General features: G+C 44.9%; 1 protein-coding gene and 1 long non-coding RNA gene across 3 annotated transcripts in view; one reads left to right on the top strand and one right to left on the bottom strand.

Annotated features, from left to right (window-relative positions):
* Lmcd1 (LIM and cysteine rich domains 1) overlaps positions 1 to 4,020 on the bottom strand; it is a 55,946-nt gene extending 51,926 nt beyond the window's left edge. For both annotated transcript variants that reach the window (XM_020176882.2, XM_020176883.2), the window contains exon 1: positions 3,821 to 4,020. In XM_020176882.2, the coding sequence (XP_020032471.1) occupies positions 3,821 to 3,862 (42 nt within the window). In that variant the 5' untranslated portion in view covers positions 3,863 to 4,020. The remainder of the gene's footprint in view (positions 1 to 3,820) is intronic.
* A 442-nt stretch (positions 4,021 to 4,462) lies between these two features.
* The window catches only part of LOC141411538 (uncharacterized), a 104,456-nt gene continuing 84,314 nt past the window's right edge, over positions 4,463 to 24,604 (top strand). The window contains exon 1 of the long non-coding RNA XR_012436371.1: positions 4,463 to 4,528. This is a non-coding gene — a long non-coding RNA (uncharacterized lncRNA). The remainder of the gene's footprint in view (positions 4,529 to 24,604) is intronic.

Raw genomic sequence — 24,604 nt, 5'->3', positions numbered from 1 at the left:
TTTGGGGCTAAGTTGTTTATACACCTACAGGCATACCTCCAATGTGTGGCTATTAAGGTCTTTAAATGACAGCTTAATATGTTTTCAAGACTGAGGGAGCCAACAACAATTCCTGAGGAGCCATGTTTACGTTGGATCAGCCTGCCTGGGAGACACGCCAGCAATTTTGCACATTGTAGGAATTGGAGGTGAAATCAGGAAGGACTAAGGACAGAGAAAAGGACTAACATGAAAGATAGGAAAGCCAGGAGGGACGGGAGGTAGAAAAAAGATGCCCAGTTAAACCTGGCAATGCACTTGGGAGTCCTGTTCCTTAATGCTCCTTGGGTGTTTTGTGGAGGAGCGGAAAATAGAACCCTTTGGATCTAGTCCATTGGCACATGCAGTCAAGAATGAGCAGGTGCTTAGACCTCTTTGTCCTGGTCCCTTCAAAATTCCCACAAATGTCTCCTTTCCATCAAGGGGTTCTTGCAACAGGGGTCAGTTCACCTTTACTGCAACCTCTAACCAGAAGCTTGATCCCTCTGAGTCTTATTTTCCTCATCCAGTAGGTGAAAATGAACTCCACTGCAGGCCTAAAGTTCAGTAATTCTATGGGGAAATTCTCACTGACCATTCATGCTCAGAAGGAGAGACTCAGTTCAATGTCAACAGATTTTGTATCAGTTGGGTAAGAATAAAGTCAAGGTCACTGGCCACAGTCCTAGCTTATCAAGGCTGAACAAGTGGCCTAAACTTCAGCCGAATGAAAATAGGTTGCTCTTCTGATGGGCCAGTCATAAATAAAAGGGCATCCATCATCATCAAAAGATTCAGTTTCCACACCCCCATTGAAATGTACCATCATTACCAAGATTAATGATGGCTAATATTAATTGAGTGCTCATGTGCTCAACCTTTCATACATATGCATTATATCACTTAATTATCACACCCACAATGGGAAGTAGATGCTGCTATTGGCTCTTCAACTTTTAGGTAAGGTGAGGACACAAACTCAGAAGTTAATTAGCTTGGTAAATGGTCAAGCTAGGATTTGAACCCAGATCTGAGGCCAAAATCTGTACGAGTAACTAGGGTTCTTTAAGCAATAGAAGAACAAATTCATAATAGTGGTTGATTTTACCAAAAAAAAAAAAAAATGGCATTTGGCCTTCGAAGCCTTTTGTTACCAAAGAATGTTGGCATTTCCACCATACTCAGGGAACTCCCTGTGCTAAGGAAACTTCTCTTTCCCAGTAGAGAAGCAAATGAAGGCTGAAGAGCAGCCAATGGGAACATTTGATTCAGCAAGGGGAGAGAAGTTTAGGAAATATTCTGCAGCTCTGCCTCTGTATATGTGTGTGACCCACTGTGAGTCTCAGCCTGCCCAGGCTTGGTTAGATGATCTGTAAGGCTACTCCAGTTTGGGATTTTATGTTCTCTCTTGAAGGCCTTTATATGACTTTTCAGCTGCTGGAAACTCCTGCCCCTCTCAACCCATGGGGATAGGGCAGTGATGATAGTGGGTGTGCCATTTTAAGCCATTTCTCATTTTGTAAATAGGTCCCTTGCAGTTTGAAGAGTCTATAAAATTGTTTCAAAATGTCTAAGTGTGATTACACATCCTGAAGACAAATGTTATAAAATCCCCACTGTTGCAGATTTGCAAAATAAATATGCAATAAACACCGTTCAGCAAGCTATTGATGTGACACAAAACTTAATCACTGCTGTTCTGTTCCGCCAGGGGAGCTTCTCCCAGGCTCTGACTCCCTTCCCTTCCCTTGACCACTTGGATTGAAGATATTGGCTAATCTACTGAACGGTGATCTCCTCCCTGATTGTTGAAATCCCAAGAAGTAAAAAAAAAAGAATCACCCTTTCATCTCTACCCACAACATTCTTTCTCTAAGCCTGTAATTGGATCTAAATGGAAAACAAACCCTTTGCAGGCCAAGGAAGTTGGCGCTAGAGGGTGACAAGGAGAACATGTTCCACCTCTAATCCAGATAATCACATACTTCTATGCAAAGGGAAATAAAAACAAGGCTTCTTCCAGGCATGGCCCAGGCTGCTGGTGGGAAGAGGGTCTCTACTGACCTCGGCTTGCTTCATATGCTAACCACCAGCCAGGCAGCTTACAGCCAGAATACCCAGAACTCATCTTACTTTCCAAAGAATAATGAAACACTGTCACCTTAGCCCTGAGCTCTTCTATCTTGACTGAATTTGGGGAGGCAGTTCAAAACATTCATATCATAGAGTTAAAATTAATAAGCTGGACAATGTACCCTATGTTAGGGGCTTAGCTGGCCAGACAGTCTGTGGTCCATTTATGGTTTTCTGGGTCTTGCTCTGTGTGTGTGTGTGTGTGTGTGTGTGTGTGTGTAGGGGGGAGGGCATAGAGTGCTATGTTTGAACAGAGGTGAGCAAGAAAGGTTTGCCCTCACGCACTTGAGAACACTGTATAGAACAGAAGAACAGTGTACACAGAACTCACTAGTAGGTAGAAACGAACAGGTATCTTTGAAAGGCCGAGTGTCCTGTGGGAGTCCCACAGGACAGATGGCTGCATTCTGCAAACAGTATGGCAAAGGCGATGGAGAATGGTACATTCCAGAGAGATGCCCGGATGAAATCTGACTTGGTGTACACATGCAGAAGGATTTACTAGCCTCTGGGGGGTGGGGGGGAAGGGAGGTTGGGGCAGGTGGTCTGTAGAAGGGCATAACTGTTAGATGGTGAGTCCTCTAAGGCTTGCATCTTTATTTTGATTCTGCTATATCAGAATATACATCTATATCTGTATCTGTATATATTGTTCCCCACCTCTCATTTTATATCATAGGTAATGGCAGCTGTCTGAGGAGGACTTTACCCTGCAGTACTAAATCCTCAGAAATCAGAGCTTAATAATTGCTGCCTTGAGAGATTAATCCACAGTGTCACCATTGTTATTATGCTGCTGTGAGGGAGGTGGTGGGGGAGTTCATCATGAAACTGAGGTTCAGAGAAGTGACTTGATCATGAATGTGCCACTAAAAAGTGCCAGTGCCAGGGATGGAACAACTAAGACTTTCCTTACACCCAGTTGCCTGCTGGAACCAACTCTGTGAGCCTGTGCCTCAGCTTCTCCAGCAAAGCCTTCCTCTTCTCTTGTCTTTTAAATCCTCAGCCTGTCCCCCCCTCCCCCTTCATTCAGGTAGGTGACCAGCAGGGGTTGGAGCTACAGGCACAGCTGCAGGTCTCTCCTGCAGCAATTTACCCTTGACCTTCTGGGCTCCAGGCCAGCCCTTTTTGAAAGGGAAACTTGCAGACCCTGGGGACAGAAATCAGTTCCCTTGTGCTAGAACTACTACTGCCACTGTCAACAGTACCAACTGAAGAGAATGTGCATGTGCGTGGGGAAGTCACAAACACCAGGACCATAGCCAAATGGGAGACTCTTTGTGAGTAAGTATTACAGGCCCCGCACCTTCACTTCAGTCACCAGGGAGGGGACAGGGAGCCAGAGCTAGGGCTTCCCCCCACCAACCCTGGCCAGACCAAGTGAAGGAGTACGGCTCCCCCAAAAGTTTTTACCTTAATTCAGCTTTAATTAATATCACCAAAGAACTAAGAACCTTTGCAAATGTTTGACAAAACGTTGGCACAAAGAGTGGATTTGGGGGTGTGTGCCTGTCGGCTCAAACATGTATTCCCAACTATTTTGTTTGCTGTGACGTCTTGGAATTTACTGACCGTCCCTCCCAGGACCTCTAGGTAAGTCTCCGAGCGCAAAATGGGAAGGGGAAACAGGGAAAAGAATCTAGGTAAATATGGACAGATCTCCGCTCACCTTTTGCACTCCTGGGTTGAGGTCCTTAGCCACCTTTGCCATCTTTTCTTGGGCGTGGAGAAACAGCGCGTGGCTTCTCAGACAGAGGCGCGAGGGCGCGCGGCAGGGACAGCGGGGACAGCGGGGACAGCGGTGGCTGAATGGCCAGGTTCGCGCGCCCAGCGGGCAGCTCTCTGCTCAGCCTAGCGCAGCCAGGCGGCTTTAATTGAAGAGCCGGACTCCCTCTAAAACCGCGCCAGCCAATCGGCGCGGGCGCTCGCGGTGGGCCAGCCAATCCCAGCGCGAGGTTGCTCCCCTCCCTTTGGGTGGCCTCTGCCTGGAGGCCCGGAGCGCTGCGGAGCCCTGCCCTGACGTCAGTGCGGCCGCGGCCCCAGCTTGTCCCGGGCGGCTCACATCTGTCCCGGGCGGCGGCGGGCGTCCTGTTCGTCCCCACGCCCTTCTCCTTTAAAGGACAAGGAGCAGAGGGTGGGGCGGGCGGAGGGGCCGGGCAGTCCATTCAGGTCAAAAGGGAGCGTGATCAAACAGGAAGGCCGAGGTATTTTTAGTGAGCCAGATCCAAAAATAAATGCTGAGCCGTGTTCCCCTTCCCAGACCTTCTGGGTTGTGTAGGGGCAGCGGGGAGGGTGGGATTGGGGAGAGGCAGGTGGTTTACCCCAGCAAACTGGCTGTCCCCAAACCTGGACGAGTTCTCCAATCACCAGAGAAGAGGTGAGATTTCAGTGGGTCATGATCTTTTAACCCTAACAATTGCAAAGTAGAGAGCTGCTTTCTTACAACTTGTTTGGATGTCAGTTGGAACCAGATGCCCCTATGGGTACATTTTCGCATTGTATCCTCACAATGACCTCATGTGTTACGGTTACAACTAGACAGACAAGGGAATGAACAGAGAGGGAAACTGGACAGAAATCGAACTCCTCAGCAAGGCCTTTATTTCACCTGAAAAAAAAAAAAAAGAGAAAGAGAAATCGCCTGGGGAGAAGGGGCAAAGGATTATTAACTGTAGATTAGGATATTGGTGATTTTTAGGTAGATTGAGTTGTGCATGTCTGGACAAGCAAGATTCTAGCTGAGTTTGCTCATCCTTGGAATGAGGTGTCCTTGTATCATCAACCAATCTGATAAGACAGAATTGGCCACACTTTCCTATTAAGCCACTTCCACAGACTTGGCTTCCTGAAGGCGTTTTCCTCTGCCCTGACAGAGGGCTAAACACACCTCTTTTTATCCCAGGGACAATACTGTTCTGTCTCTTCCAAAGTGTTTGTCCTGTAGCCTATGTTGGCAGTGTGCCCAGGCTTCAGTGGGCTCAAATCAAACTCAGGTAAAGGGAGACACAAGAGTGGTCTCAAAGTACATCATTTGTGATTGATTTATTTGGGGGTCAGGGGACTGCAGGTCACATTCTGGAGATTTCTCTTATTAATAGGAGTCATTTTTGTTCTTAAAGCCTCTGCCAGTAATCTCAAATCTTAACCAGGGATCCCAAATTGTGATTCCTTTTTCAATTCCTGGCAAGGGATTTCTATTGGTCATTTAGCTTTTACAAGATGAGGGGCAGCCTATTCTGACTTCATGGAGTTCTGCTGTCATTGAAATCTGGCTTGCTCCCGGTGATAACCCCCCAATACCCAACAGGCAACAGAGGCTCAGACACATTTGTTGAGTATTTGGAGGTCAAGTCTGATTTTCAATCAGTAGTTATCCTGCCAGGTGAGAGTAAGGGAGATGGCACTAGGATGTACTTGGTCTGCTCTGGCCAAACTTCCAAGGTGGGCTGCCTGTCAAACCACTGTGTAAACACACAGTGGCCAACAGAAGCCTGGCCTGAGAGAGAGCTTGCTTGTGAATGCCCTTTCAATAGCAAGTCCTAGGAACAACAGTGCCAAAGTGGGATGTCATTCCAGAAGCCTTTATGTTGCAGAGATGGGAACAGAAGCCAGGAGTAGAACAAAGGCCAGCTTTATCCCTTTGAAAGTAGGCAAAAGCCTTCCCAGTGAAGTCATTCTCAGTCTCTTCTAAGCTACTGGTCTTTCCTCATCTTGAGACATCATTGTTCCACGGAATATTGGCAGTTTTGTTAACCTTACCCCTAGTTAATAACTTCAACCACAAGATTCATTCCATTTTTTACATTTACCATTGGCTTCAGGTACCATGAAGAGGGCACAAGCTGTGGTTGTTTCTCAGAATGTGAGTGGTGGGAGCTGCTGTTTGAGGTGCCTCATCCTCTCTCTACTGGAAAAGAACCTGCTGTCTACTAGTGCTGGCTCTCATCCTGCTGAGGAGCCTTTAACTCCACTCTCAGTGCACATATTCCAGAGTTCTTGTAGTCACAGACTACAAGACTGCCCAGGAAAGTAGGGGGAATGTTGTCATTGTACCTCAGCCTCACTCCAGCTCTGAGATCCTCTTTGCTTCTTTTCTGGGTTGGAATAGCAGAAAGGTCTGATTTCTCCAAAGCTCACTGCGTGGTGATGCTTGGGCTTATTGGAAACATTCATTCATTCGTTCTTCAAGCATGTTCAGGGCACCTGCTTTAAGCCAAGCCCTGTGCTGGGTGCTGGGGACACTGAGGCATATAAAAGAATTCTTTCCCTTGGAGAATGTCTTGGTCTAATAACTGCCACTAGGGCTCTCTGAATGAGAAGCTGTTATCTTACATGACTTTCTAGTTGGCTACTTTCAGAGAAAATGGAAATTCAAAGGATTTTTCCAAGGTCCTACAGCTAGTGAGTGGCTGGAATTCAAATTCTGGATTTCTAATTCCAGGTGTGTCCTTTTAATACTGCATCCCATAATGATCATAGAGGATTGCTTACAGAGAAGAGTGAGCACTTGGTGTACAATGATGCTATTATCAGCATTATCCCTGCATTTGTCCTAACTGGAATTTTTAAATGAATCTTGTGCTATTTTTATCACTTATGAATAAATGAATTAAAAAAACACACTTTGAGCTGGGAACCACCGTGGGGTGGGCCCTGAGTTGAGGATACCACAGCAAATAAGACAGGGAAGGGTCCTGCCTGCAGGTGACTGCTATTCCAGTGGGGGAAACACGCATCCAACAGGTAGCCAGGTCCTTAGATAAGGTAATTAGGGATTGCAGAGAGTGCCTAGGGGGAAATAAGTGGAGGAGAGTCTCCCCAGGTGTGGTCCCTTTAGAGCAGGTGGTCCAGGAAGGGCTGGCTGGAGGAGGTGGTATGTAAGCTGAGACCTGAAGCAGGGTAATGTGTCAGCTGTGAGTAAAGTCATGTGGAATGAAGAGGAAGGTGGAGGATCACGTGATGAGTGCAAAGACCTCCAAGGTGGGCACTGACTTGGTGTGTCTGATGGGCGGTGGGGTCAGTTTGGCTGGAGGTTAGTGAGGGCTTTAGAGAATGACATCAAGAGACCAGGGCAAGGTAGGCAGGGTTGGAGCTCTCTGGGTCCTGTAAGCTGTTCTAGAGTTTAAGCTCTTCTCTGAGAATGGTGGTGTTATATACCAGTGCTTTCCCACTGGAGCATAAGGAGGGCATATGTGTCATTTTAAACTTCCTAAGAGCCACATTTTACAAAAAAAAGTAAAGGATGAAATATTTATAATGAATTTGATGTAACCCAGTATAACCAAAATACTGCCTTTTCAAGCTATGATTGATATAAGAGTTATCAAGATGTTTTATGTTCTTTTCAGTGCTACATCTTTGAAATCTTACACTTCTAGTACATCTCCACAAAGATTAGCCATATTGCAAATATACAATAGCCAAACTTGGCTAGTGGCTACCATACTGGACAGAGCAGTTATAGGGAGTTTTTAGCAGAGATTTACTGTTAACAAAAAAACAAAAACAAAAATAAGAGCTACTAATAGACATTTAGCTGATAACTTATACGAACTGGAGTGTTTCCAGGTCCCTGAGGACCTGAAAAATCAGTAATTAATTGCTCTACTGTGGTTTGCTACATGTTTCAAACATTGTATACAAGGTACAAGCAATTAGCCCAAAGTCACGAAGCTAAAAAGAGGCAGCGCGAGATCTTGAACCCAGATCATTTGGTTTCATAAATTCTTTCATAAACTCCCAATAATCATGCCTGACAATACTTTTTTTGTTGTTACAGTATAGCAGTCATGGCCCAAGTTGTTTCAATGTGCAAACATGAGCAGTGGTTTCTATTTGGTTGTGAATTATTTTTACATGTTGTATTCATTAAAAACACCTAACATTTAAGGGTTATAAATATAAATAATCCATGGACCACGTAGTATATTTTAATTAACAGTATAAATACATATGAATGACACAATATAGTTTAATTTGTATCAACTTGGACTGTCATTTGTACCATATATAGTGAACTGTTAACAACTTAGTTTTTCTTGGTATCTTTCCTGCCATTTTAATGGAACTTTAATTTTAGAATAACCATCTAATTTTCTCCACATTTTTGGATGGTCTCCTAGATCCAGAAAGGTTTTGCCTATAAGGTCAAAACATCTGGACAAAAACAGAACATAATTGTTGGACCCAAGCAGTGTTGTGCTTTACAGTTTTTGACAGGGCAGAGAAAGACATAAGGAGAATCTGCTTAGTATAAAATGACAATGGATCACGAACGAAAGCCCTGAGTTTTGACCCCAGCTCTGTTCAAATTGATGTGGTCAACCATCATCTTGCAGCTAAGTTTGTTTTAATTTCCCAGAATCGAGTGGTAGATTTGTTCTGAACATCACTATGGTACAATGGAGTCCTTCCTTTGCTGCAGCCCAAAGCAGAGGAAAGAGGGCAAGGTTTAGACCCAGAAACTGTGTGTGCTTTGGCCTCATCACAAGGGTGAGCTGACAGATTCGGGCATGACTCAACTTTAGGATCTCTGAAAATTGGAGATAGTGATCTTTATTGAACTTGCATGGCAACGTGTATCCACTTGTTCATCTGCACCCATAGTAAGCAGAATTCCCAAATGACCCTCATAACCTAGGCCCTTGAGTCATTACCTCCCTGTAATTATTGGTGGGACCTATAACTTACTTCTAACTGGCAGAGTACTGCAAAGGTGCTGGGAATCACTCCCACGATTATGGCGGGTCTATGGCAAAGGTGAAGGGCGTTTGCAGATGTAATTAAAGGTCCTGAGTGCACTGGAATTTGTCAGGTGACCCTATTTTAAAAAGATCTGGCAGTTGGAGATAGAAGCCTTTTGTCTTTCTGCCCTGCTACAGTAGCCACTTAAGTTCTAAGTCTGCAAGGGAAGTTGTTCTGCCAATGCCATGGGAGCTGGAGAGAGATGCTGAGAGGAGAGCTCATGCCAGCTAACGCCTGGAATTGTGTCTGTGAAGCTCCTAGCTGAGGACCCATGGGAACTGCTGATGGTTGTCAACTTAACGATGGTTTGATTTACAAACTTTTTTGACTTTATAGTGGTATGGAAGTGATACATACACATTCAGTAGAAACTGAACTTGTTTTGCATTTTAATCTTTTTACTGGGCTGGGGAAGGTGACACAAAACTCTCTTGTGATGCTACAGCTCCTGGCCAGCCACACAGTGGTGCGGTGAGCAAGTGGTACTTTACGGTGTGCGTGCTGCTGAGCTGGGGTGTGCGGTAGGGAAAGTGGATTCAGTGCATTTTTGACTTAACAATATTTTCAGCTCATGATAAGTTTGTTGCGATGTGATACCATGCGTCGAGGGGCATCTGTATGCCGTGAGTATTGAGGTGCTAAATCTGTTCTAATGTGTTATGTTGCTGAGAAAACCAACACGGTATCATGCCCACCATTGTTGGATCTGTTTTAGATTTAATTCTCAGCTACTTATTCGGATGAGAAAGTTTGGTAATTCCTTTTAAGGGGCATATATCTCCTTTCAGTTTTTCTTCTTTTTGTTTTTTTGGTGGGACTGGGTTTGAACTCAAGGTTTCACCCTTGCAAAACAGGCATTCTACTGGTTGAGCCACACTTCCTGTCCATTTTGCTAGTTATTTTGGAGATGGAATCTCCTGAACTATTTGCTCCGGCTGGTCTTGAACTATGATCCTCCAGACCTAGTCTCCCAAGTAGCTAGGATTAGAGGTGTGAACCACTGTACCTGGCTCCTCTCAGTTCTTAGAACTTCCCGGGGCAGGAAGTCCCATAGTAGAACCTCTTTTTTTTTTTTTTTTTCTTTTTTCTTTTTTTTGCAGTGATAGGATGGAATATAGGGCCTTGAACATACTAGGCAAGTGCTCTATCACTGAGCCACACCACCAGCCCTGAGTATATTTTAAAAGCAACATTCACTCTTATGCTAGCGTCAAGAAGAATCTAGTTATGAACCTGGAAGATCCAACCATATTACATGTTAACTTTAGCTAGCTGTAATGTTTCATGACCACAATCTGTATGCTCTTTCTTCCTCATTCCCTCCCTCTTTGTCTGTCTCTCTCCCTTACACACTCTCTCTTTTTCTCACTCTCACTGCTGAACTCCACCCCCCCACCTTGTTTTCAAAACACATTTGGACTCCTATTCCGGTCAGCAGGGAGGAAATGAACACGTGCCTCCATTGTCGTGCTTATGCCCTTAGTGCTTTATGAGGTTAATCCTTGAAACCACCCCAGGTGGCAGGTGTTAATTCTATTTACAGAGCAGAAACTGAAGCTCTTTTGTGTTAGTTGGTGACTTGCTTCAGGTCTCCCAGCTACTTGGGACCCAAGCTCATCATCGTGTGGTCACTCAGGAGGTCCCTGGCTTCAGGGCAAGGACTTGGCCTGGCGAAGGCTTTGGTGTGGACATTCTCCATGTGCCCTTAAGGTCACCCTTCCCCTTTCTCCTCTAGCTCTACCGAGACTCAGGCTCTACCTGTGGACTGCTTTGCTGTCTTTGCATTGGGTTCAGCCAGTGTGAGGCCCCTGGGGAGCTAGTGGTGGCATATTTGTTCCTCCCTGCTCGGCTGGGCCAGGATCGGTGTGGCTTACAGTCCCTTAGCTATAGCCACAGCTCCCACAGGTCATTGACAGCTCTGTTCCTTGGCCCTGTCTGTCCTCTGCTTCCTGCTGCTTTTGGCTCCTGGGTGCTTCCCTCTTTGTTAGGGCTTTTGTTGTCTCCATGTTAAGCAGCCTCTTCATTAACTCTCACCAGCCATCCCTTCTAGTGTTGCCAGCTGGGGCACTGACCCATGTGGAAGGTCCTACTGTGGCATCTGCTAGCTTGTTGGGGTGTAGACAGCTCGTTGTGCTTCTTTTATATTCTGTATCTGTTTGTGGATTCATTAAAAAGATTTGAGGCTCTGTGATCAACTGGAATGAAAATCAGGTAGAGGTGCTGGGAAGGCAAGATGGACATTTAGGTTCTTCTAGGCTGATCTGTTGGTTGCTCTTGGGTTACAAAGAGTTGTCCTTCAGTCACCTACAGTGATTTTAGGCACTTCGACCCTTTGTGCCTCAGTCTCTCCATCTTTAAAAATGGGATTAAGTTCAGGGTGTAGCTCAGTAGTAGCTTGCCTAGCAAGTGCAAGACCCTAGGTTCCATCCCCAGCATTGCCAAAAAGAATGGAGATCTTATTCTGTATGGAGCCTCTTTACTAAAGGAACATTAACAGTGTGAGAGAAGCAGGTGGTCACCATCCTCAGTATTTTTGTGAGATGTGGCAAGTCGTACCAGGGTGTATTTCTTTGGGTAGTAAGGCAACAGATGGGCAAAGCCTTCTTGTGAAGAATTTCCTTCTTTCTTTTTGTATTTTCCCCCAGCTGAGAACTAATCTAATCCTGGTCTATGAACTGTCACACACTCAGGAATGCCTGCACACAGAAATGATGTGTAAGTTAGGGATGAAAGAAAAACAATTATTAAAATAATTGTCAATGAAAATTGCCTGTTATGAGGAGTGAATGTGAGACTGTAGGTAAAAAACTCATGTCATGCCCCTTTTCTGCTGCTATGACACCACACCTGAGACCAGGTTATGTATAAAGAATGGATTTCATTTAGCTCCTAGCTCTGGAGGCTGGGAAGTCCCAGAGCTCAGCATGAGAGGCTGTTCTTGCCACTTCATAAAATGGTGGAGGCATGATGTGGTCAGTGTGGGAGCTCAGTTCTCCCGTCTTCTTCCCATAAGCCATTGTGGACATCCCACCCTCCCGATATCCTCAAATATCCTTTAATTTGGGTATTAAATTTCAACACATGAACTTTGAGGGACACATTTGAGCCACAGCACATGAGAATGGATGTGTAGCGTGTTCCCAGCTGGGCAGGGCAGCAAATACTAATCTTGTCTTGATTCTTTTCAATTGGATTTGTGTATGAGACACTGGGTAGCCCAGAGCAGTTTTCTGGGCTGGACCTCCTCACTGAGCTGGGTAACTGTGATTTGCTGACATTTGTGGAGTTTGCAGACAATCTGTAGCAACATGCACACTTGTAGTGGTTTACACGGCCCACTGTGAGTGAGCTGTTGGTAGAACTCACTGAGGAAAAGGTGTACTGAATAGGAGTGAAGGACACTAGTGCAGTTTCAGATTCCTAGGCTAAGATTAATTTTGGCCCTTGGGGGAAGGGAGAGTGGTAGTGGGGTAGACCAGCTTAGAGCGGGAAGCCTCATGGATTTTCCTGTCAAAGAGGGATCTGCCCAGCTTCATGAGTCACACTCAGGACAATTGGTGCCAAGTGTCATTTCTGAGTTAATACAACATGACTTCGCCAGGCTATATCCATGAAAAGTTTCACTGAATCTTGTCAACATCTTTCTGCGGCAGGTGATCTTCTATTTTATTATCTTTTTGGCTGTACTGGTATTTGAACTGAGGGCTTTTCATTTGCTAGGCAGGTGCTCTATGGCTTGACCCATGCCTCCAGTCCCCCCAACCTTTGTCCCCATTTTACTGAGCTCTGAAAACATTAAGTGACTTTTTTTCCAAGGTCACATAGCTGGTTGTAGAGCTTGAATTTGAACCCATATCTGTTAGATTGACTTTTAAAACGTCAATACTGATTAAAAACTACAAAGCAACAACTGAAACACCAACAGCCCTATGCTGTAGAGCCTGGATCCCTGGCGTTGCTCTCTTCCCCACTTCTTAACACCTGTGGGCTCATTGTGCCTGACTCTCAACAGCCTAATTATGGGGATTATTTAGAATAACATTCCATTTTAGAATAATGCGCTACACACTGGAAATTCAGGTCTGTCAATCCATCAGGGAATCCCTTATTAGCGAGGAGTAGGGGAAGAATTGTAGTATTGTCCTGGTTTTCAGGACAACTTAGGAGACAGGAGATAAAAATCAGTATAGTTAAGCCTTCATTAGCATCTTTCCCATTATCACATTTTCCATCCTATTTGCCATTTTGGCATTTTAATTTTCCAGAGCTTTCTGAAACTGTTAACCTGGTGACATCTCCCCATAGGATACTCCCCATATGTTCTTTGGAAAAAAATCAAGATGCCTCCGTACATCATCTGTGGGGAGCAAGAGTGATATTTGTGAGCTTTGTTTAGCACAAAATGTGTGCGGTCTACCTATAAACTGGAGCTATTTCAATGGCTTGGGTTCAAGGCCAGAATTAGACTCAGTTGTGAAGGAGTTGATGTTACCTTTATCCATTTCCTTTTTGTTCTTGCCTTTCCTCGCAATTACATTCCCTGCCTGAGCATCCCACTCTCCCCTAGTCCTTTGTGACCTTCTCCACCCTGTTAGTCTTGATCAGTCCATCAGAGCCGGTCTGAGTCCCCGCTGGAGTGCGCCCTGTGCAGCCTCCCATCACAGAGTTCAAAGCATATTGTTGAGGAAAGTGTTGTCAGCTCAGGCATGGCTGAGTCTGGACTGTAGTTTTACTGCTGCTTGGCCACAGGCCATAGGCAAGCTAACTTCCACTGGGTTGTTCTAGCTGTTAAATGGGAATGATGAGCCCAGTCTCCAAAGGAGGTGCCCAGCAGAGATGAGGGCATGTGTGGAAAGCCTCCTCCATTGCCTGGCACACAGTGACACCCATAGTTTCTTCCTGTCTTGTGATTCTGCTCCCTTCTTATGTCCGCCCAGTTCTTCCTTGATGGCAAATGGGTGAAGAACAGCAATTCCCCACATTGCTGCCTTTCTTCTCAGGGAGACAGTGCTGTCAGCTTGTGGTGATTCTGCAAAGAATCCTCCTCATGTATGCCTGTGACAGGGTTGGCTGGGGGCAGATGGTGGTAAATTTGCTCAGATGGTAGGTGAGCACCTACCCAGAGCAAACAGAGGGGCTGGGGATTGGACAGCCCTGCCTCCATGACACACTCATAGAATATGCTGCCGTCTGTTTGGGTGCTTATTGTGACAAGCAGCTCATCCTCCCACCAGTCAGTTTCAAGCATTTCAGCACTCTCTGTTAGAAGGTTCTTCTTCAGCTTCCCAGAGCTGCCATCCATCTGTCCTTTTCAGCCGTCAGAATTTATTTGAAGGATTCTCCCTTTCTCATGTGGTGACAGTTAACCTGTTAGAAAACTATGGTCATATATTTAAGAGGTCTCCTTCCCCACTTCCCTCTAGTTTTAGACACTAATGTGTTCTACTGAAGTTATAATGCACCAGAATATTCTACTTTGTTGGCTGCTGTCTTCATCTCCTGTCTTAGTGGGCTGTGGTAAAACCTATAGAGGGTCAGGAGTACCTGCTTTGCAGTCTAACAGGTTTGGTTCAAATTTCTGGCTGGCTAACTACTAGGAACCTCAGTTCACCTATCTGTAAAATGGAGAGAAAACTACCAAAATGGAGACGGTATCACTAGTACTACATGCAGATCCTCCATACAAATGAATGTGAAGTGTGCACGCTTGTGCCTGGCCTGGGGAAGGTATGTGAAACTTGGTAGCTGTGTAATTATCATTTGCTCATTACCAGGTAGGTGGTCATTGCATTTGTTTGTCTTAGAAAATCTTCCCAGTGACCTTTGAGGCTTTCCTCAGCATGGATTTGGGAGCTCTTTCTTCTCTCATGATAAGGAAATGGCTTTAGATAAGTGTCCCACTTTCGGCATTATGGCCACAAATATTTGGAGGAGTGTTGGATAGTCAACATGTTGTCCAATGATCATTTTAAGTATGTCAGTTCAAAGCAAGTTAGAACTTAAAAACATAATTCAGATCTTCTCTGACTAACCATGCACATTGCAGAGGCCCCTGAGGGAGGCAGTGGAAATGCCCAGCCAGCTATGGGCCAGGCTCCAGAATCTCTGAAAGATGACTGTGTCCGTGGCTGATGAACAAGCTATGAAGACACCAAATCCCTCTGATGAAGTCCAGCAATGCCTTGCCGCTGATGAGCCTTTCTGGAAAGACAGGATGAGCTCAGCCAGAAGAATAGAGTGGGTGTGAGATTTCAGGAAAGAGTCTTAGTTATCAGAAATTAGGTAGCACAGGCTCTGGGCATTTCTGTTGATGTCCCCAGTTGTCATAGCTCAAGACACATGGTTTGGCAGTGATGTCATCTGACATGAATAGATGTGCTGGGGCCAGAAGCTGCCACTCGGATTCTGGCTTGTGATGGAAGGTGGGAGGGCTGTGCAGTTTGAGGGCCACATGAGTGTGGAGTGAGCAATGCTCTCCAGGATGGTTTTACCACCTGTCCCATCACTGAGGGGAACAAAACCGGAATCCCACTCTTCAAGACACCTCAAAATAGTTATCATCTGTTTCCCAAAGAGCTTAAGAGCTGGTATTTAGTCACACCATTTATCATGAACGCAGAGTCCTTTCATGAATGTAGATAGTCAGTTTTAATGAATATTCATTCATTCACTGAAATGCTCAGTTGGTTATTTGGTCATTCAGACAATCATTTGATCTGTGATTCAGTCAGTCTGTCATCCCTTGGTCCATTGGTTGTCCAGTTTTCCAGTCATTAGACAAATAACTGTTGCATGTCTCTTGGTATACCTCAGTCTGTTGGGCATTGGGTGGCAGCCATGAAAAAAAAAATACACAGATCCATTCTCCTGGGAAAACAGATGTTAAACAAGCAATTGGACCAAAAGATAATGAATGGGGAGCATTGTGACAGGAAAAGCATGGGCTTTGTGGCAAAAGAAGTTCAGTTTGGCTGAAGTTTATGGTTTGCTATTAACAAAAACTTAAGATTCCAGTGACTTAACTTCTAGGATGTCTAAATATATAACTCCAAGCCCTACTCCATTAGAAAGAATAAGAACGAACACTTGTGGAATGCTTGCCATGGGACCAGGCACCAAGCCAAGCCCTTTACAAAGATAGTCACACTTAATCCTCCCAATAATCCCTTAGTGAGTCGCTCTAAGTATCCCCATTTCACAGAAGAGGAAGTTGACGCTCAGAGGGAGAGCGACTCGTCTGTAGCCGTGCAGAGCCAGGTGGCACAGCTAGGAAGAGAGAAGAGAGCCGTGGTGGGTCTGATTCCAGGGCTCATGGCAGTAACCACAAGTCCTTCTCTTCCCATTCCTAGGAACTGGGAAACCTCGACAAAAGGCATTGAGAATTCAGGGCAGGATGAGTCTTTGGGCCTTCACAGTTGACTCCCAAAGAGCCAAGAACCCCGAGTGAGGCTCACAGCCCATGAGAACAAGAGCAAGAATTTGGGGTGACCAGGTCAGAGAGCATCTTGGCGTGAGCTATGCTTCTGCCTCTGAGAAAACGTGAGAAAGCTTTATGGGAAGTTACTGGTAACCATAGCGAGACCTTAGGCAATCCAACTCAGAAATGAATCAATCTTAGGCTCACGTGTGCATCTTGGATGTAGCTAGAATAGTATAAACCAAATTAGAACGCCTAATGTCTATATGACATCTTTATTTGGTTGTAAAGCAATCCATTACATACACACACACTTTTTCCTTTGCAATGATCAAAAAAATACAGTCAGTCAGTTTTACAAAAATAGGTCTTGTACTTCAAAAGAAAATAAATTATTTTCTAAAAGAACATATGCTTCTATTTTTCCCCTAACTCCTTATGTCCACTTCCTCTAACTCAGTAATATGTACTGTCAGATGTTGGATCATTTTTGAGCTAATTTAGAAATGGACCTGCTTAATTTAGAAGTGATTCATCTACAAATTGAGTAGAGCCTAAGTTTGGCCAGAGATGGGGGTAGTTACCAAAGGTGATGGTGATTCAGGCTTGCCCATGTGTGACCTGCCTTCTGTCATTTGAGATGTTACTGAATGGCTGCGATGACTCAGGTGGAGTCTGTGTGACTGTGAGTATTATGGTGAGCTCCCTCAGTAGCAGTTGTTGGTGTCCCCCATGTGGTCTAGGACAGGTCTCTTCTCATGGACACAGCTTACACTGTGCTGTTCACTGGGGAAGGTGTGAATGATTTGTTTCCACCTGTCTCCCTGTCACTTCTTTCTGGTCATTCTGCAGTTACTGCAGGCTTAGTTCACACATCAGCTCTGCTCCAAAGGGTTTTCTTCACCCAACATCTCATCATCAGGGCTCTTTTTTTTTTCCTTCCCAGACTCAAGAGCAATGAGCTAAGTGCATCTAATCTGCCCACATCTCACAATACTACACTCTGCTGCCTCTTCTTGACAGTAATTAGTGCTACTTTGCTGTGTAATAGTACAGCCACACTCACACTACCACAACTCCTGTTACTATGGTAAGCAGGATTTTGGAACATTTGTCATGTCATAGGCACTGGTTGAGGCCTTTATTTGCTGTATCTCCATTCATCTTCATGCCAATTGTATGAAGTATGTTCTATTTGGATCCCTATTTTACTTAGGAAGAAACTGAGGCTCAGATCAGCAGGAGAACACATGTAAGGTCACACTGCTAAGTTGCAGTCCACCTTACCTGGTCTGTGAGGTCAATCCTGACATCCATGCTTCCTGTCTTCATGGTTCTTCTCACTACCTCGCATCCTTTGTGTGTGTATTTACTTGACACCACCAAGGTGGTTCTTTTCCCTGCTGATACGTCAACCATAGTCTAAATTATCCATCAGAGTTAATCCCATAAAGGAAAATAAATCTCAGTGTTCATGTGGGCTCAGATTGGGGAAAAAGCCAAGTTCCTGGTCTCCTCCAAGGCAGATATTTTTCTTATGGAACTCTAGTCATGACAGCCATTCTCCAGTGATTCTTCCTCTTTACTACATGATTTCTTTTAATCTACTATAATTTCCTTTCCTCTGAGAACCTCAGTTCTTTCTAGGAATAGTCTAAGGACACCTCTGTAAGGTTTCTGCAAACTTCATTTCTCAAGGTTGAATAACTCTGACCTCAGACTGTGGAGGGACTGGTGGTGTTTGAAAATTGGAAATAAGACCATAATTTCCAATAGCAAGGGTCCTCCAGGGAGCGGTGGCCACTCGTGATGTCTGTTAATCCAGGCTGTATCCCTGGGGACCACACTCTGGCCACTCATCCCTTGTAAGACAGACTTTGAATACCCTGGGCCCCAGAATTCTCTGCTTAAAGGGTCCAGTCCCACTTCCACTGCAGACTGAGCCTAAATTTTGGTTTTAGCCTCCTCTAGGGATGAACCTAATCACAGTTTACCCCTAGACCCAAGGAATAACCAAGGGTTGGCTGTTTGGGGGGGTGTATATAGGTGAACTTTGAGCATTCCCACATATGTGAGCAAGGCTCCCTGAAGTGTAGGACAGAGTTACACATGGGAAGAGAAGGCAGAGACAAAGAACCACAGAGGCATCCAAGAACTTGGAATTCAAAGCTGACCTTCCAAGTTGTTTTGAAAACATGTATCATGGGAGGAGGATAGAATGTACTTTTATTCCACACTGTTAGCTTGATTTATAACTTTTAGATGTTTAGACATATACTATGTGAGCCTCACCCAGATCCTGTGTCCTTCAAGTGGTAGGGATAGGCCTGTGAGTTACCACTAAGGTGACCAGCTGTCCTGATTTATTTGGGACTAAAGAATCTTCTCTGGGATGCAGGATTTAAAAATGCTAATATAGAAAGCTGCAGACAGATCAGAATGGGTTAGGTTGGTCTCTCCAGACCACCCACTGTCTGTAATATAGTGATTGCTACTGATTTGTACACCTAGACATAACTTAGATATTCTTTTTGGGGAGAACAAAGAAAGAACTTGTAGTGCTGGGTGTGTGGCTCAATTGTTAGAATGATTGACTAGCAAGCACAAGTCCTCAGGTTCAAAACCCAGTACCACTCCCTGCCCCCCCCCAAAAAAAAAAAGAAAGAAAAGAATTAACATTCCAGAGAAAGAACTTGTTTGTTTTTACCTTAGAAATTTTAGAACAGGAGGTCTGCTCATGGTCAAACAACCTTTAATTGTGCTCAGGGTTAGGAAGTAATTAAAGGTTGTTTGGCCATGGACAGGCCTCCTGTCTCCAGGGCAGGAGGAAGCCTGTTTGCAGTGGCCTTTGTGAAATTGACACCACAGTCAACAATGGCCACTAGAAGAAGCCTCATCAAAATTATTGCTGGATGTCAAAATAGATCTCTATACTTTGGATTGTCTTTTATTCTCCATGAACAAGGAGATGGGGATGGTTCCTTGTGACATTGTTGCTGTCAATACCCAGTTCAGACTTTGTTGCATAATGAGCTCCTTTTTGATTGAGCCTCAGGTAACCGAGAACTGAGGATATTGAAGTACTTGGCAACTGAAGAAAACAAGATTGGGTACTTCCATCTTTGACCACACAGCTCTCTATGCAAAACTGAGGAGCAGGTGAAGTTAATCTCTACCCATGAGGCTTTCGATTTTTGCTTTTAGCTTATTTCCTGAGCTCTTGGGAATAAGGCAGTCATTAATTTATTCATTCACTCACTAATTTATTCTTTCAGGGAATGTAAGCAAGAGTAGTAGTATCCTAAGCAAAAGGAACTCTAAGAACAAAGGCTCTGTGGCAGACCCATACTTGCTTAAAGACCCAAAAGCAGACAAGACAAGAGGAAGAAGGTAGAACAAGATGGGGTCCAAGAGTTGGGCAGGTGCAGATCAAACACTACCTTATAGACCACAGATTTTATTACTTTCGGTGGAAAGGCAGTGGGATAGACTGGATATGGTCTCGCAAAGATAGCTACATCTGAATCCCTGGAACATGTATTATTATGATAAGACAAAACAGACTTTGCAGACACAATGGTTAAAGATCTTGAAATGTCCCTAAATGTAATCACACTTATCCCTATCAGAGGGAAGTGGGACAGTTGACACAGATAGAAAAGGAGAAGACCAGTGACCATGGTGGCAGAGATTGGAATAATGTGTCTTCAAGCCAACCAATGCTGGCAGCCTCTAGAAACTGGAAGAGGGAAGGAATGGAATATTTTAGAACCTTGGGAAGAGTCACATTGATTTCAACCTAGTGAGACTGATTTCAGATTTCCAGGCTTCAGAACTGGGAGGCAATAAATTTCTGTTGTCTTGAGCCCCTATGTTGGTAGTAACTTGTGACAGCCACCTAAGGAAATTGATGGAGGCAGCTCTTTGCTTTATGCTGCTTTCCATCTTCCAGTGACTATGTGGAGTGCTTGGTGGGGCAGAAAGCAGACAGGGCAGGTGTAGGAGGAGATAGCAGCCTGGAAGTTTTGCAGACATGTAGATGAAGTGTGATGGGCAGTAGAGATGGGAAGAGATGGAGCATCCAGGATTGTCTCTGGGTACAGAATGACAACACTTACAGATAGATTGCCATCAAGAAAAACGGGCTGGAAGCAGTGTCTAACAGTTGTACTCTCAGCTACTTTGGAGGCAGAGATGGGAGAATCATGATTCCAGGCCAATCCCTGGCAAAAATATAAGAACTTATCTGAAAAATAACTAAGCAAAAAAGCTGGAGGCATGGCTCAAGTGGTAAAGCACTTGCCTACCAAGTGCAAGTTCTTGAGTTCAAACTTCAGTACTAGCAGAAAAGAGGGAGAAAGGAAGGGAAGAAGGGAAAGGAAGGAAGACAGGCTCTGAAAAGGTGCCAAAAACTTAGTCTCAAAGTAGGTGTGCTTTTTCACCAAGAAACAAAACAACAACAAAAACTCGATTTTTAAAAATGACTCAGTGTGGCTGGTAGAGTGGTTTAAGTGGTAAGAGCACCTGCCTAGCAAGCATAAGGCCCTGAGTTCAAACCCAGGGACACCCAAAAAAAAAGCTCAGTCAACCCATTCATTGGTTGGTGAGAATTTTGGCTCTCTGTATTATACCACGTGTGGAGAGAGGCACTTGGTGGATCACGGGACAATGGAATTTCCTTAGAATGCACCCTGTTCCACCCCTTAACAAAATACGTGCTTTGCTTAAAAGCTGTCACACACTCTTTTTAAGAAGTAGATAGATTGCTGGGTGCAGTGGCTTAAGCCTGTAATCCTAGCTACTTGGGTGGTAGAGACTGGGAGGATCTTGGCCAGCCTGGGCAAAAAATTCATGAGACCCCCCCCATCTCAACCATTTCAGCTGGTTATGGTAGCACACACCTGTCATCCCTGCTGTGCAAGGAAGCACAAACAGGATCGTGATCCAGGCAGGGCTGGGCATAAAGTGAGAGCCTGTTTAAAAAGTTAACCAATGTAAAAAAGTGCCGATAGAATGAGCCAAGTGGTAGAGAGAGCCCCCTTCCCTTACTGGTTCTCAGTATCACCAAGAAAAAAAAGTAGGTTGCGAATCAACTGATGTTACTTTCCGTGCCTGCTCAAAAGGGAGTTTTTGTGACACTTTTGGTACAGGAGGCGTTTGAAAGATGTCATTTAAATGTTGCAGCATTGACTTTCATAGGGATGTCTCAAAAGTTTCCTGTATTGGTTACTAGACATCAGTATTTCTGTGATTCATCTGGGAAGCTTCGAAATTATTCAGGCTTGAGAAATGTGGCTTCAGAGATTGGGATTCAGTAGGTTGGGACGTGGTCAAGGTCAGAGTGGCTCAGATTCGTCTTGCCTGGGCTGCTCCTCCCAGCACTTATTTTGTTTCATTAAGCCTGGGAGTGTGCATTTCTGGTAAACTCCCAGGCGACACTTGTGCTGATGGATGCTGTTGTCCTCGGGTCACACAGGTTCCTAGGGATCCATTTTCAGAGCTTTGAGCCCCGATGTGCCAAAGATGAGCCTGACTCCAATTTCGCTGTGACATCACGTGTGTCAGAAAACAAAGGCAGCTCCAGACACGTTGCCAAGTCTTCTCGGATGAAGGCTCAGCTGTGGTCGTGGTTCAGCTGAGCCTTTCCCTCTGGAAACCAGGGACACTCTGCATTCCCTGCTGTTGAGTGCATCCAGGGCGTCCTGCCAAACCCAACAGAGGCCAGCTTCCCAGACTGGGTTACAGGGAGGCTGAGGTTGGCCAGGCACAACCCTTCCAACAGTGCCAGTCATGGGTGAGACGACTTCCTTAGTCCGGCAGTGTCTGCTGTGCTTGGGACCCCAGGAGGCCTGGCACATCACAGTTAGCATGCAGGTTCTAACACATGGTCCTGGTCATGCTCCATCCCCATTCAAATCCTGCCCTGGTCCCCACAGCCCTTGGTTGATCATGTCTGTTGGTCTATCCGCAATGCTCCCTTCCTTCTCCAGCCCTTACCACCTTCAACCCCCCAACCTCAACCCCAGGGAACCACTGTGAGTTCTTTGATTCACCTACTCATTGCCTCATCTGTCCAGGCTCAAGGGCTCACTGTCCCTTCTCATCCTCTACTCTGGGGAAGGATTGGAGCAGCCGTGCCACCTAGTGGTTAAGAGGGCAGGTTTTGGCATCAAGTCCTATCTCAGCTGTGTGACCTAGGACTGTCTCTAGGCCTCACCTTTCTCATCTGTAAAACGGGGAAAGCAAAACCTTTCTCTTGGGGCTGTTGAAAGGGCTCAGTGAGATCATGTATTTGAAAGTCTTAACTTTGCACCAGGCACATAGTAAGTGTTTGTTCAGGTTAGCAACTGTGGACCTCCGTGCTCTTCCTTCTCCCCTCTCTCCTTCTTTGTGTCTTTTTTTTTTTTTCTTTTCTTAATCTTAGGATCTTGGACCTTCATAGAGGTACAACTCTTGGCATTTTCTTGTGGAATACCACAAGAGTACAAAATATTGTATGCCAAAGACTGTTCTTGAAAATTAACCAGTAGGAGAGGTTTGTCCACTTCCTTCAACATCAGAAGTACTTTAAAAGGAAATGAATGGAAACGTTCATTATTCCGGCGATTCATCCACACTTGGAGCAAACAGGAATCTCCAGGTCCAAACATTTCCCCTGTAAAGCTTTGTTTGCCTTGGAGACCAACGTCAACGCAACTGGGTTTCGATATCAACAACCGGGAAAGAGTAAAAGTTCAGGAAAGCACAGCTTTTATGTAGTTGCTGTCCAGAGCCACTGTGATCACCCTCTGTTCTGCACTGGGGGAGGTTGTCTTGCTGTAGAGGTGTGGGGACGTTTCAGGGTTGTCCCATTAAATAATCAGGGACTGACATTGGATTCTAGATATGGTTCTGAATACAATTATGGGGACAGTCTGACTTAGTGCAGATAAAATCCAAAGATGAGTATTTGCTAAGGTCTAGCCACTTCTGCCAGTGATCAGATGAGGGATCACTTGTCTGTCAAACTAAACCAAAGAAATATAACCCTTTGCTAGGGTCATTCAGCCACTCAACAAACAATTTTCAAGTATGCATCAGCCACTGTTCTAGACAGGAAATGCAGCATTGAGCAAAACACCCAAAATCACTTGCCTTCCTGGGGTCTATCTTCTAGTTACACTACATCTTTAAATCCTTTTTTTTTTTTTTTTTTTGGTAGGACTGGGGTTTGAACTCAGGGCTTTGCACATGCAAAGCAGGTGCTCTATTGCTTGAGTCCCACTTCCAGTCTATTTTGCTCTGGTTATTTTGGAGATGGGGGGGTCTCATGAACTATTTGCCCAAGCTGGCCTCAAACTGTGATCCTCTTGATCTCAGCCTCCCAAGTAGCTAGGATTACAAGTGTGAGCAACTGGTGGCCAGCTTTTAAATCTTTTTAAAGATATCTTCTTATCTTAGCCTGAATTAAGAAACATATAGGATTCCAGTTCTGGGGGATGGTGGAGAAAGGAACCTTAAAGATCATTGATACTATTGGTTAATTAATCTTTTATAAGGTCACATGTTTCTTTAAAAATATTACAGAAGCTCTGCACATACCCAACCTGAGCTAGGCCAACTTTCAGTTTCAGAGTTTGTCCTTCCTGCCTCCCCAGCTTCAAGTCCTGGGTTAAAACCTTTGATCTGAATCTACCATCTTGAGAACATTCCTCAACATCTTTGTAAAGAGGACTTAACACAAGGCATGGGTTTCTTTCCTTTCTTTCTTTCAAGATAGGGACTTGCTACCTCTCATTGTATCCTGGGACTCTGACTGTGGGGTACACCAATTTCTTTTTCAACCCTATTCCTTGTCTGCAAGCCCAGAGGCTGAGATGTGGTGCAAATGACTCTCACAGTCTGTTCTCTTGTGTCCCCATTTTTTCTTGAAGATACAGAGAACCTGCTTCAATCCCTGCCCCTCCGCCCCTCCAAGCTCTGAGGAATAATATGGTCTTGGCTCTATCTCATTCTCCCTGAAAGGGAAAGACTTCAGTAACATTTCTTTTTCCTGTCTCTGGAAAGCCACTGGCCTGAACTGGGCCTCCTTAATCCCCTCCGCCCTCTGTTTACCTTCTTATCTGAAAATATTACTGGATTGGCCAAATTGCCAAAGGAAACAAAGACATGTTTTTAAGGCTGGCGACTTGCTTTTTGAGCCTGCCAGTATTTATAAGGCTTAAATGGCTTCTTTGTTCCTTAGGTCACATGGGAGGGAAAAGAAAACTCTTCTAACTGCTGGGTGGAAGCCAGAGGCCAGGCCAGGTGAAA

This window comes from Castor canadensis, chromosome 10, assembly GCF_047511655.1.
Source record: "Castor canadensis chromosome 10, mCasCan1.hap1v2, whole genome shotgun sequence".
Classification (NCBI taxonomy): domain Eukaryota; kingdom Metazoa; phylum Chordata; class Mammalia; order Rodentia; family Castoridae; genus Castor; species Castor canadensis.
This window is presented reverse-complemented; position numbering and strand designations above follow the sequence as displayed.